We start from the raw sequence: 14,483 nt of genomic DNA on the forward strand, positions 1-14,483 counted from the left end.
GGCTTTAAAATAGATCTTGTATCATTTCGTCCGGGCCTCCCGGGGCGAGCGGTATCTCCCGTCAAACGCTATGGAAAACGTGGAGGTAGTGGGTTCGTATCCCGCTGTTACCCAGGATGTATCTTCGTGCTATTCTTCTCTGTATTGTGCTATCTGTCTTTCTATTGACGTCCCGCAGTGGACTGATCGTTAAGACACGGTTCCCAGAAGATCACCGAAGTCAAGCATCACTGGCTGCGGTCAGTGTGCGGGTGGGTGACCACTTAGATCAGTCTGCGTAGGGACCGAGGGTGTGCGGTATGGGTCCTCGTTAAACTGTTCTACCGTAAAGTGCTCGACTTCGCGTGCAGGTCGTTGGGCTACCGAAGCGGGGGTGCCATTCCCTCCGCAGAGGATCAAAATTGTGATGGCATGTCTTCGGATCATCCTCCGGGATGTTTCCCAAACCGTCGCCAATAGTCCTTTGTGCAGCTCCAGTGCGACGTAAACAACAACAAAAACAACTTTCTATTGACAAAGATTTATAAACTTAAATTGAGCACACAAGCCTGCAAATGTATGTAATTCCAATAAACCAATCATTTCGTCACGAGGACTTTTGCGCAACTGAAAACTGGAATTCTATTCATGAAACACAAATAATAACTTTTTACGAACGAGAGACAGTTTAAACTGTTGGCGCGCTAATTGGATTGCTTTTTCGAAAATATTTTTTCTGAAAGCATTTTGTATTCATGTTGATTTTTGTAGTGTTTCATTTTCAACATGTCTCTGTTACGCGAAATCTAAAATTCGAGACTCTACAGATCTTCGCAATGTACGCTTCTGAAATTTCGTTCTCTATTGTATATTTATTTAGCTGAGGTAAGTTTATGGTATTGAAGTTAAAAATTTTTTTTAATTTGAACGAAATTCATATATTAAAAAAATCTTTTACTCAATAATTTTCTTAGAATATGTTTGAAAATTTATCGGGCAATTTTAGTTAGTTATTTAACTATTTTTAATGTTCAACAATTACAATAAAAATAAAACTTTAATGTAAATTTTAGTAATCCAAAATTATTATTTAATATAACAAATTCTATTTATATGCTTTGTATTGACTGCTGGATATTTGTAATCGGGTATTTTGAATTCTGAAACTGCAAATGGAAAATAAAAAACTAGTTTGTGTTAAATATTGAAAAAGAAGGTAGTATTCTTCAAACGTTAAAAAATACTAAGTATAGTCTTAATTTATCTTACTTAAATAAATTGCCTCTGATAAGAAAAAGATCTTCTCAAATTTAGATCAAAACTAAATGTGTAAAGCATTTGTGTTTATCAAATTCTTTTTTAAGATTGACTTTGCTTAAAATATAAATATGGTTGTCCAATTTAATGTTGAAATTAGTTACTAAAAGCATTATAATGCGGAAAAATTTATTTGCATTCGCATTTGTATTAACTATCAATTGAAACTCCGAGAATCAACATTGTATTGTATGGCTGGCTATCGAACATCTATCAAAAGTAAGATCAGGAGAAATTGTAGTTAACATAATCTTATATACTAGTGAGTGGGAATTGAATAATTGTAGTGGTTTTTCATGCTACAGTATTTTAAAATATTTGATGCTTATTTTTTCTACATTCCAATGGAACCAATAAGGAATTTTATGAAAGTTTGAAAAAGCATCTTGAATTATAATTAAAGGAAGGGTGCATCTTTCTTAACACCAAAAATGCTTGTGCCAGGGTCTTGATATTCGGATAGCTGGTGCAGGAGGAGTTTTCAGCTTCCATCTAAAAATAGTTCACAAAAAGGAGTTAGTCCGTTACGGGGGAGGAATTTGTTAGAAAATTTTTATTGTTGGTTAACCATTAAGCATTAACTGTTGAATACCTGCAACTGACTTAAAGTTGGTATCTCGTTCCTCATCAGTTGTTCAGACGTGGCATTTGTTAACGGTAGCAACTGTTCTCTTCATTCTGTTTCGTATAAGCCAAGCCAGCCAAGTATCAATTCTCTTAAGTGTAGCATTCTACATACGGAGCCGTGTAGAACTTAAATTAATTAATGCATCTAAATTGTCAGGTACACAAAGCAAAAATACGGTTACAATAAAATACATAAATAATAAAGCAAAGTTAAGTAAAAGACGTAAAAGAGAAAGAATTCTATTTCAACGAATTTGATGTGTGATTCAGCTTTTTATTTAATTAACATCACGTAAATTAACATTCTAACTTAAATGGAGTCACTTAGCTTAACTTTTACACGCCATTTTGCTTATAAAAGATCAGCTTGCGCTGACGTCATAGGTTATGTGTGGATATCCGTGATCTTCTTGAAGTGCAAGTACGCAATTCTGTTTTTCTTCCAAATATTTAAAAGACAACACAACGTTGTCTAACTTATAGGTTTAATCAGAAACTGAATTTCTGGAATGTTCTTTAATAATCAATTATTTGATAAAGCACTTTTTATTCAGTATGTCTTGTGAGCTCAAGGATTAAGCTTAGAAGACACGTAATGACTACTGCATCGAATTAGTATTTAAGTCATGCGTTTGTTTTGTTTATTGTTACTCAATGGAATACCTGTAAATGACGTAATGGGGGAATCTCAATCCAGATTGGTTGTTGAAATGTGTCATTTGTTTAATTTAGCACATATTCTTTCCCTTCCATTTTGAATAAGCGAAGCCCGTTAAGTATCTAGTATTTAATTTCTAGGAAATAAACAATTTAAAACCAATGGTAAATTGGAGTTAGTTTAACTAAATTGCGTACTAAAGAGCAAAAATAATGGAAACAATTTCATTTTCTAATGATAAATTTTTAACATCTTGATTTGGCTTCGACTAATAGCATCGTTCTCGGAGATTTTATTAAGATGAGCTTGTTTTGCTAAACATAATAGGATTAAATAACTGGGAAATAAAAAAATTCAATTCATTTAAGCTTTATTAGTTGTTCCAATAAGTGTCTTTCAGCTATGTGCATCATATAGCATGGTTAATATTATTGATTATCGATTTTTAATAATTGAATACCAGTTATTCATAGGGAATAAAAGTAGTAAATAATCAATTTCCAATGACGAATCAAGCAAAATACCACCATTGCCGAAACAAAAATAATTCCATTTATTTATTGCTAGCTGAAGACTCGTTTCTCGTAAGGAGTGGAAAAAAATAGAATTACTGTATCAAAATCCTGCCCAAAACTGAAAGACAAATAACTGAAACAATTAGTAAAGCTAAAGTAATTTGAGTGTCTTTTGTATTTATTATTATTCGTTGGCCTTCTCTGTAACTTTGCGTTATTAGATTTAGCAAAACACATTTTAAGTAGTTCGGCCCATAAAAATGAAGATCGTCTTTATTCGGTACCATCTGGCACAATGCTGTTGCTCGAGGTCAAATCGTGACGTTTTAAATTAACCGCATTCAAGAAATTATCTGCAGTAATATCTTCGAGAGGTCGTAATAAACTTTTTTCCGTGGTATCTATAATAAAAATGCACAGTATTGGTGCAGTTTTAATAGGCACAAAATATACTATTAAAACACTTTGTACTTATATAAATATATTTGGTTCCGATTGAAATTGCACCAATTACAATAACTCCGGTATTGCATAGTTACGAAAATAATCATCTTTGGCGTCAATAACACTTTGGAAATTTTTTTACGTTTATGCTTTTAATTTAATTCTCCGGAACTTAATATTTTTTGAGTAGAAAAAAAATCTAGTACTATAGGCCACATTAAATGCCTATACTCGTGAATTTAACATTTGTTAAAGCAGCAGCTATTAACAATACTAGTAAAACAATTTAGCTAAGTTATCAATGGTGTCAATATGTTCATATAGTATCATCACTGAGAGATTCTACAATAACTTGAAGAGTTTGATCTCCATTAACTTAGGACATTAGAATATAATTTATTTATGTTTTAATTTCTGTTATGTACGTCTGTTCAATTTTTGGAATCTTAGTATAAACTATTCTGGAGTTAAGAGAGAAACTCAAATTTTACTTATTAAACTTTTCTTCGGTGTTTACTAAGTACTTTTGTCTATCCTTGAGTCGAAACGTTCTCTTGAATCTCCAAAAGAATTTGCGCCTCGGGCCTGAAATTCGGACATCGATCACAAAGGTCACATATTGGTCCTCGATCCTATAAATCGTATAACAATTTCAATCAGTAGGTTCATAAAAAATGTTTGAAAAGTGAATTTTTAGTGCTGGTTTTGCATTAGCCTTTGTTATAAATTAAACTATAGACAGTTCCTTATTGAATCCCAAGAAAACGGTTGTTCCATACTTGATAAAAAAAAAAATACTTCATTCGCTTCAAAAATATACGAAATGGAAAGAACAGTTGACAAGTTTTAAGCACTCAAAAATAGCCGCTAATTATCAAGACTTGTCAGACGCGATTGAGAAAAAACAAGTGATTTAAAATACAAAACTTTTTATTTTTGAAATCACCTTTATTTCTTCTCATTCACTTCTGATAAGTCTTGAAAATGGGCTCCAATTTTTGAGCGCTTGAAACTTCTCTACTATTATTTTCATTTCGTATAATTTTGAAGCAAATGAAGTTTTTTAATTAGGCATAGGCAGTTCTGTTTGAGTTTATTTCACTTTCTTTAATGCTTAAATATTTTTTTTAAATCCCAATGATCAACGCAGATAGCGTAGCTACGTCATTGAATTAGTATTGCTAAAAATGTCTGTAGACAAAATTTTCATTCATAGTTCTGACCTTCGAACATTTTTTATAAAATTAAAAAACGGTAGTTCATCGCATACTGCAAAAGAAATACTATCCAGTTTCAATTTTTGTAGTTTACGAAGCATACTTTATCACAAGTATGGAATTTTTGCTGTTACACATCTGCCAACTTGTAATCTTCCTGAAAATGATTTTTCCAAAACATAAGATTACATTTGAATTACCATTGTGGGCAAAAGTGTTTTGTTCATTTTGCCCAAAACTAAAAACACCATCGTCGGATTACTATATCTTTCATGAATATGTTTAATTTATTCATAAACGTATTAATAATACAAATAGTTTTAAATTTAAATTATTAATTAAAAACAGGCAAACATATAAATTTTGTTACGACTTTAAATAAAATATCAAAAAAATTCTTAAAAGTTGGAAGCTTTATTATAGCCGGAAAACTCTAAAAAAGCGAGTGTTCAGTAATCTTTAAGTGTCACTAACAAGGGAAACTAGGGAAGTGTGACTCGCCAGTTTTAAAATAAACTAGTGGGATGTATGCCTTATGAGGAATAATTTTCGGGGGCAACAATCGTTTCGGCCCATAGAAGGTCCTGTGAGAGATAAAAAATAATTCAATATATAGAAAAATCGGTATTTTATTACTTCAATGCAGACTATTAGTTATTGTAATTGTCTCATACTCCAATTAATTTTGTGGTACTTACTTTCACATACTATATAATGCATATTTATTCTCAAAATTGATTTTGAAAATTTCATATATCTGTAGTTTTTCAGAAAAACCTGTTAGGTTAATTTAAAAAAAAAAATTGACATCAATTTTTTTTACTCTTTTTTTCAAAAATTTTCCAAATTAATTGGAGTATGTAATTGCAAATCAATCAATTAATTAATAATTAATTAGTTAATAATTAATTAATTAATTTGCTAATTGATTTATTAATTAAAAAATTAATTAATTAACCAATTAATTACAAATTAATTGGAGTATGAGACAATTACAATAACTAATAGTCTGCATTGAAGTAATAAAATATCGATTTTTCTATATATTGAATTATTTTTTATCTCTCACAGGACCTTCTATGGGCCGAAACGAATGTTGCCCCCTAAAATTATTCCTCATAAGGCATACATCCCACTAGTTTATTTCAATATTGGCGAGTCACACTTCCCTAGTTTCCCTTGTAAGTGTACAGTGCACAAGATAAGAAAGATATGACAATGAATAACTTTCCTTCTAATGATTGGATTTTTGCGTACTAAGTGTATATCTTAATGGTTTCTGGGGATGACATCATATATGCTAATTAATTAGTGCTAGCTGGTAATTAAGTTGTGAAACTAGACACAAAAATGCACTTTCTCTGAATAATTTTTTTTAAACATATTTGGATTTTTATTCTTTAAAATTTGAGGGTAGCAACTTACTGTAAATTTTGATTCTATATAAGGACAAGAATTTAAAAAAAATATTTACATGAAGCGATTAATGCCTAAACTTGGTACACTTACGAGGAACTTTGCTTAAGACAAGCCTAGTATAATTTCATTCTCATTATTTATCGTTGTTTTGCTTCTATATAGTTTTCTTTCTTTAAATTATTAAATCTGATGCTTCTGTTTAAGTAGTCTGCTAATTTATATACAGTTTAGCAAAAAGATTTCGATAACATATTGTATTTAACCAGGGGTCGTACCAACTTTCTACGCTTTTTGTAAAATAATATAAATTAGTGGTAGCCACATTTATGCTTTATTGTTTTATTTTTAATTCATTTGAACTTTGTTCCCTCATCACTACATTTAAATGATTTAAAAGTTCATATGCAACGCCACTTACTTCCAGCTCTTTTGTGGTGAAAATTTTAAAATGTTTGTATTTTAAAATATATATATATATTTATTATACCGAAGAGCCATTACATTATGACCACCCTCTATCTATAACAATAGACTCGCCCAGATTTTCATGGTTTCTCGCCCAGGAACAATGTTTTCATGGGGCACATTAGGACCCATAATCCTCATAGAACAACCTCTGACGTCTGTTAGCTACTTGAACATAGTTGCAGACCAGGTTCACCCATTCATGGCAACAGTTTTTCCTGCGGGGGATGGTGTTTACCAACAGGATAATGCACCATGTCATAAGGGTCGAATCGTCATGGATTGGTTCGAGGAGTATTCCAGTGACTTTAAATTTGTACAGTTCAAAAAACATTTGATGAATTAAAATGCCTAAAATTTTAAAACGGAAAAATTTAATTTTTTTTCCCTTCACGTTAATTATGTGTTTTAAATAACCAGCATTCCTCCATACACCCCCTGCAAATTCTCCTAATATCTTCAATTACACAATGCAGACATTTTTGAATTTTTTCCTGAATAATACATTTTAACTCTTGAATTATCAGTCATGGTGCTAATTCTCTGAACAAACAGTCGAACCAGTGATCTGAAAGTTTTTTACACAGGTTTTGACGGCATGTTGGAACATCATTAACGATGACTCTAGAACTTCCTTTAATATTCACCATGCTTTAATGCTGCTATTTTATGCTAATGCTTTTGAGTTTTAGTTTTTACAACAAGATGGCTCTCGCTTCATTCTTATCAAACCACGAAAATACCCGTTTCACTGCTGTAGTCTCTATGGATTAAAATTTTTCATGAAACAATTTAAAATTGAGTAATTAATTAAAAATCAGATTCTCGGTACATCGAAAACTACATATGATGACCTTTAAGTAAATATTGATTAAAACTTGTCTTCAACTAACTCAACTAACTTGTCTCAACTCAACTAACTTGTCTCAACTCAACTAACTTGTCTCAACTCAACTAACTTGTCTCAACTCAACTAACTTGTCTCAACTCAACTAACTTGTCTCAACTCAACTAACTTGTCTCAACTCAACTAACTTGTCTCAACTCAACTAACTTGTCTCAACTCAACTAACTTGTCTCAACTCAACTAACTTGTCTCAACTCAACTAACTTGTCTCAACTCAACTAACTTGTCTCAACTCAACTAACTTGTCTCAACTCAACTAACTTGTCTCAACTCAACTAACTTGTCTCAACTCAACTAACTTGTCTCAACTCAACTAACTTGTCTCAACTCAACTAACTTGTCTCAACTCAACTAACTTGTCTCAACTCAACTAACTTGTCTCAACTCAACTAACTTGTCTCAACTCAACTAACTTATAATACTGCATAAATATGCTAACTTGGATAAATATGCATATATGATTCCGAAATAAAGCGGAGTCAGTCCAATGGTCCTTGATAAATGAAAATTGAAAATATGAGGCTTTCTTTAAATTATCTTGACTTATAAAATTAAGTAGATTTCAGCTACCTCCATAGTTTTGGGATCTTGTATCCATGATCTAAATCCGCAAGACAACAGTAACTTAATTTACAGAGAATACATTTTCAAGTCTGATTTTGTAACTTAAATATATCTATACAGTTTAAATACCATATTTTTTGTGTGATGCTTAAACCTTTAGGATAGCAATGTGCAAATTTGACAACAAAAGGAAAGGTTTCCAATATGCTTTGTTTCATTTGTTTATTTTATTATGCGCTTTATGCATACTGCTAAATAAGGAATAAACACATTTCATAACACTGGAGTAGGACTGGGTGATATAAGAAATTTTATATCGTGATGTATCGTCAATTTTGAATCGTGATATAGCGATGTATCGCGATATAGTATTTTTGAATTTCATTTACTTGTAAGGCACAGAAAGTAGAATTTCTATCAAAACTTCATACTCAGATTGATTTAAATCAATTTATGAATTTGATTATGTTTTGCTAAAGAAAAATATTAATGTTATATTTTCTAAAAATGATCGCTCAAATAACAAAAGATTTCTTAGCTTAAAAATAAATAATAAAATATAAATAAAATTGAAATTTATCAATATAATATTTACCTAACAATATAGAAAGAAAATTTAAAAAATAAGTTCGTTAAAAATTATTTGAAGGCTTAAAACAAAGTGCTAAATAAATTAAAAAAAAAAACGCTTTTAAAACAACCCTATTTTTTATCATTATTTCACATAAATAATTAAGTTAAATTGAATAATTACCGAATTCTGAACGAAAAAACAAAGTAAGGTTTAATTTCTTGAAAATAAAAACAAAAGAATTATGACATTCGATAATATATTTAACTGACAATATTGAAAGAAAATTAAAAAACACGATTATGCTATTTAATAAAACGAAGTGCTAAATGATTTAAAAAAAAAAGTCGTCAACCTTACTAATTTTTTTGAATAAACAAAGTTGATTGACTTATGTCCAAATCCAAGAGAGGAAAAACAAGTTTTGTTATAATTTTATTTATAAAAATAACTAAAGGTTTATAAATTAAAAATCAGTAATAAAAACCCATTAAATTATTAGAAGTTTTATCCAAAAAGTTTTTAATAAATTAAAATAAAATAAAAGATAACAAATTTAATTACTTTGTATTTTAATTCTTTGTTGGCACCTTAAATTAGATTTCCGATTGTAATAAATTCAATAATGTAAAAAATTTCTTAAATTACTCAAAATTAATTTTCACATTTAAAAATTAAAAAAAATTTTGTTTAAAAAAAATAATTTACCTAATTAAGAAACACTTCTTTATATATTCTTTTCAATAATAGATTACGTTCAGAACAAGGCAACGACGGCGATCACAAAGTCAATCCCACTGAAAATAATCTACAAGGAAGGATATCAAGTCGCGACAAAGTAAAAGAAAAGAACTAAGAGGCGCGAAAACGAACATGCGAAATCACGATATATGTTCTCAAAACTGATTCTGATTCTACCGTCAAGGCTGTTTCAACATAGCGAAACGAACATAGTCTTCCACAGCGCGAATTGGCATCGGAACGTAAGAGAAGATCCTTGCGTGTCTTGTATCGCTATATCGTTCGTCTTCTTTACTCGACGGCTTAAATCAGATTTCTGATGCATCGCCTGGAACGAAAGTCGCTGTATCGGCGTTAAATCGATATGTCAGTGAATTGATAGATCGATTTATAGCCCAGTCCTACTCCTAGTCCCAGTGATACTCTTTTTAGAGAAGGTGAAAAATTTTCCTTTACTAATAGTTATTCTTTTCTTTTTTTACAGAAAAAGAAAATTTGTTAGAAAAATATTTCTTGAAAATATGACCCACGTAATCACTCCTACTTAAAAAGGAATATACCGAATAGAAGAAAAATGGCGCATTTCCATTAGTGTTGGTTCTGTTTTTAGATATGCTGACAATTGAAATCAAATTTGCATACTATTGCCGAATAATTTGCATAATATAACGAGTGAAAATATTGCAGACTTTTCTTTCAAAATGGAAAACAAACGTAAGTTCTGTGATGTTGAATTACAGGAAGCAATGTTTATCATCGAACACGGTATGCTTGAAGAATTTGAATGCCTGTTAGAAGAAGGCCTTGATCCTAATGCAATCATAGTCGAAGATAGTTCCAGTAAGATGATACACATAGCATCTCTGTTTGGCCGATGTGATATAATTGAATTGCTTATAACAAAAGGAGTTGGCGTTAGTGAAACTGATAGGCAGGGGCGCACACCCTTACACTACGCAGCAGAAAAAGGGCATTTAGAAATTGTAAAGATTTTACTCAGAAATGGAGCAAATGCGAGTGCTGAAACTTATTATATGGGATCGAAATACTGCCATATTGCATCCAGATTTGGTCGTAGAAACATTCTAGAATTTTTTTTCAGTGAAGGTGGTGATGCGAATGAAACTGATAAAAATGGATGGACATTATTGCACTGTGCAGCTCTGAACAATGATGTGGATATTGTGGAATATCTAGTCAATAATGGTGCTAATATCCATGCAAAGGATATTAATACAGGTACGAAACCCATACATACTGCATCGAAAAATGGTTGCGAAAAAGTTGTAGATTATTTTTTACTTAAAGGAGTAGGTGTTGACACGATTAATAAACTCGGTTACACCTCATTACATTTAGCTGCATCTAAGGGAAAGCTTGAAACAGTTGAGGTGCTTTTGAAACATAAAGCCAACATTCATGCTGCTGATGACGAAGGTAATCAAGCAATTCATTTTTCTTCAAAATATGGACACAGAGATGTACTAAATTTCCTTCTTCATAATGGTTCCAATGTTCAAGATGTCAATAAAAATTTCTATACACCTCTACATTTTGCAGCATTAAACGGGCATCTGGATGTAATTCACGATCTTATTGAAAATGGAGCTAATATAAATGCCAAAAACAAATATGGTGAGTCTTCGTTACATTTTGCAGTCAAATCGGGCAATGTTAATGCTGTAGAATATTTCCTCACCCTTGGATTAAAAATAAATGCCCGAGATGATGATGGCTGGACTCCATTGCATTATGCTTCAGAAAGCGGCCATATAGGAGTCATTGAACTGTTAATTAATAATGGTGCGGACTTCAACAGCAAAAGTAATGATGGCCAAAAGCCTATTCATGTGGCGGCTGAGAACGGGCATACGGTGTCAGTTGAGTTTTATATTAATAAAGGATGTGATGTTAATGAATTAAATACGAAATACCATTGGACGTGCTTACACTATGCTTCTCGAGAAGGTTTTCTTCAAATGGTTCAGTATCTCTTTGATAAACATGCTGATATTCACGTTGAATCCAGTGATTATGGAAAAGCTATTCATATCGCTGCTTCAAAAGGACAAACTAAAATAATAGAATTTTTTATTTCTATTGGAATGAGCATTGAGGAGCCCAGCAGTAAAGAATGGACACCGCTTCACTGGGCTTCAAAAGGGGGTAAATTAGAAACGATTGAATATTTAGTTCAAAATAAAGTAAATATATACGCAAAGACTTATGAAAATTATAGCGTGTTGCATCTGGCTGCAAAACATGGACACAAAAATGTAATAGAGTATTTCTTGAATCTAGGGCTTGATTTTAACGAGCGGAACAAAAAGGGTTGGAAACCTTTACACTATGCTGCGTGGAAGGGGGCCGTTGATATTGTCAGTCTCCTTGTCGAAAAAGGTGCTGATTATGATGAAATGTTTGAGAGAGTTGCCAAACCTCTACACGTTGCAGCTCAAAATGGTCACATAGAAGTTATTAAAACTTTTATTGAACTTGGGCAAGATCCTAACTCATTTGAACCAGATAATAATACTCCACTGCACATAGCTGCCGAAAAAGACACAATTAGCGTTATAAATTTCCTCTTGGAAAAGGGAGCCAACCCTCACATTATAAATTCAGAAGGGGAAAAACCCATTCACATTGCTGCGCGTCATGGTAACAAGAAAGTTGTTGAGTTGTTTCTCAATATGGGTATTAGTGTAGATGAAAAGAGTAAAGATGATTGGACACCTTTGCATTACTCCATTAACAATCAACAGTTAGAGCTTGTAAAATATCTAGTGAATAAGAAAGCGAACATAAGATCGAGAACCAATGTCGGGGTTTCCCCTTTATGTTTAGCTGCTATGTTCAGACCGCTTAGAGCCATTTACAGGCTTTTATGTAAAGACGAAGACGATTTTTATGATTTAAATTTCAGGAATAGGAATGCTAATGAAGAAATTTTAAAATTTCTGATAAAGGAAGATGATGAAATCAACTCTGTTAACGAGCAAGGTTGGACTGCTTTGCATTATGCAATAGGAGATGCCGTGGGCATGAGAGTGTGCTATATTGCTGAAAAGTTAATTGAAGCAGGTGCCAAGCCAGATATACAAGATACTGATGGAAACACACCTCTACATCTCGCTATTGAAGAACGTTATACTTGGGCAGTAAGCAAAATGTTGGAAGCAAACCCGAATTTAGACATTAAAAATAAAGAAGGTAAAACGCCATTGTATTTAGCCTGCAGAAATCAACTCACTGATATAATGATAATGCTATTAGAGACAGGAGCAAATCCTGATATCAAAGACAATGACGGTCGAACATTTCTCTATTATTATATCCATGAATATATTGAACGTTTAGTCTCGTATGATGATGAAAATCCACTGAATGCTGAAAGCATTCTGGATAAAATAACTTGTTTTACTGATATCGATGATAAAGAAAATAAATCTGCTGCCCATCTGTCAGCTTTTGGTGTTTGGGATTTTGATTTTTTTAAACTCGTCGTAAGCCACCAAAAGGATGTCAATGTTGTTGATGCAAATGGTGACACCCCTTTAAACTACTTAACTGAAGAATGGGCTCTTTCTCAAGGGGAAGATTGTATTTCGTTCATCAAACAGCTTATTGATAGTGGTGCTTATTTCAAACCGAAAGATTGTCACAGAATATTGGAAAATCCTCAAGTAAGAGATATACTTTTTACTGACGTAGAATTGTGCTCTAAGTCAGTAGTAAACAAGTTTAATAAAGTGGATTTACCAGCTTTGTATCGTTCACCAGTATTTTCATACCTACCTCCAATCGATAAAATAAAATTAAATTGTCCTCAAATTCAAAGCATAGAAATAAGTTTAGAAAAGGAAATACTAAACAACGGGTATTGTGATATATCTACAGTGCTACCACCATTGCTTGTTATTGCATCAGTGGTTTCTCTTACCAAGTATTATGGACAGTCTCACGAACTCAAATAATAACAGATCTCGGTATTCTTGGAAAAGCTATGTATTTTGCTCCTTGTTTTAATGCATAGATCTTAGAGTTTGTGAGTTCTTCTTAATTCCTTGTTATACGCTATAAATCAGTCTCGTTCAATTGTTTTGCAACTTTTTTTTCCTAACTAATAAATTATAAGGCATCCCTTACTTCTATTTGATTATTTACGTACTATTTGGGTCGGGATAACCTGGTCGGTAGGGCACTAGGCCCATGTCCGAGAGTTCGTGGGTTTGAACCCCGCCGGCCGGCCGTTGTAAATGGTAACTGATGCACGTTAAATCTGTCTAGTCGCAAAGTCCTCCATGTTCCCATAACAAATCAATACCTCTGGGGGTACTGGCATTGAGATCGATCGTTCTCTAATTCAGGTCCAAATTACGATCTGTGGAGGAATGGACGAGTGAATGGGGCCGCTCTATAAAACGGGCTGTGACGTGTGTGTGGCTGAAGACGAATTCTTGGCTATTGGATGGAGCCACTGAAAAACAAGAATCTCACACTCTGCCTTAAATTTGCTCGGTTTCACCAAGTAGGCTTGCCCGTGTGGCAAGTCGCATTAGAAACAACAACAACTTATTTATATTATGATATAATATATTTAATGCCTCAACTTCTTTTTTTCACGAATTCAAGTTTAAAGTGAGAGATTGGCATATACAGCTATATTTTTAATAAATAATTAGTTATAACTTTTCTAGAAGTATTAAATATTTTAATTCGGACCGATAATTCGGGAACATTCTGTTGTGATCAGGGGAAATTTTCATTAAAACCACTATTGCAGCTCACTTACTTCATTTTCTCTGTCGATATCATGCATTTCCTCATAATAGTATTGCAGCAGGTTTGAATGGAGGAAAAATTTCAGCTAAATACTTAATTCTCAGCAACAGGAAATTACTGTATAAATGAATATATTACAACCATTGTCATCCCATATGCGTTTTCTTAAAATTTCCGAGATTTTAAAATTAATATGATTTAATCTTTATGTCTTACTACAATTCAATATAAAATTGACAATGATTTACTTTTAAAATCAATTAGATACCTTTTT

The 14,483-nt window shown here is 32.2% G+C and overlaps 1 protein-coding gene across 1 annotated transcript; it reads left to right on the top strand.

Moving 5' to 3' along the window:
• Positions 1-496: 496 nt before the first annotated feature.
• On the top strand, positions 497-13,566 carry LOC107454403 (uncharacterized). The gene is made up of 2 exons (XM_016071598.5): positions 497-864; positions 9,909-13,566. The coding sequence occupies exon 2, from the start codon at positions 10,126-10,128 to the stop codon at positions 13,399-13,401; it is 3,276 nt and encodes a 1,091-aa protein (XP_015927084.3). The 5' UTR covers positions 497-864; positions 9,909-10,125; the 3' UTR covers positions 13,402-13,566.
• The last annotated feature ends 917 nt before the right edge of the window (positions 13,567-14,483 follow it).

The sequence above is a fragment of the Parasteatoda tepidariorum genome, chromosome 6 (genome assembly GCF_982258835.1).
Source record: "Parasteatoda tepidariorum strain Cologne lab strain chromosome 6, Ptep-v5.0, whole genome shotgun sequence".
Lineage (NCBI taxonomy): Eukaryota > Metazoa > Arthropoda > Arachnida > Araneae > Theridiidae > Parasteatoda > Parasteatoda tepidariorum.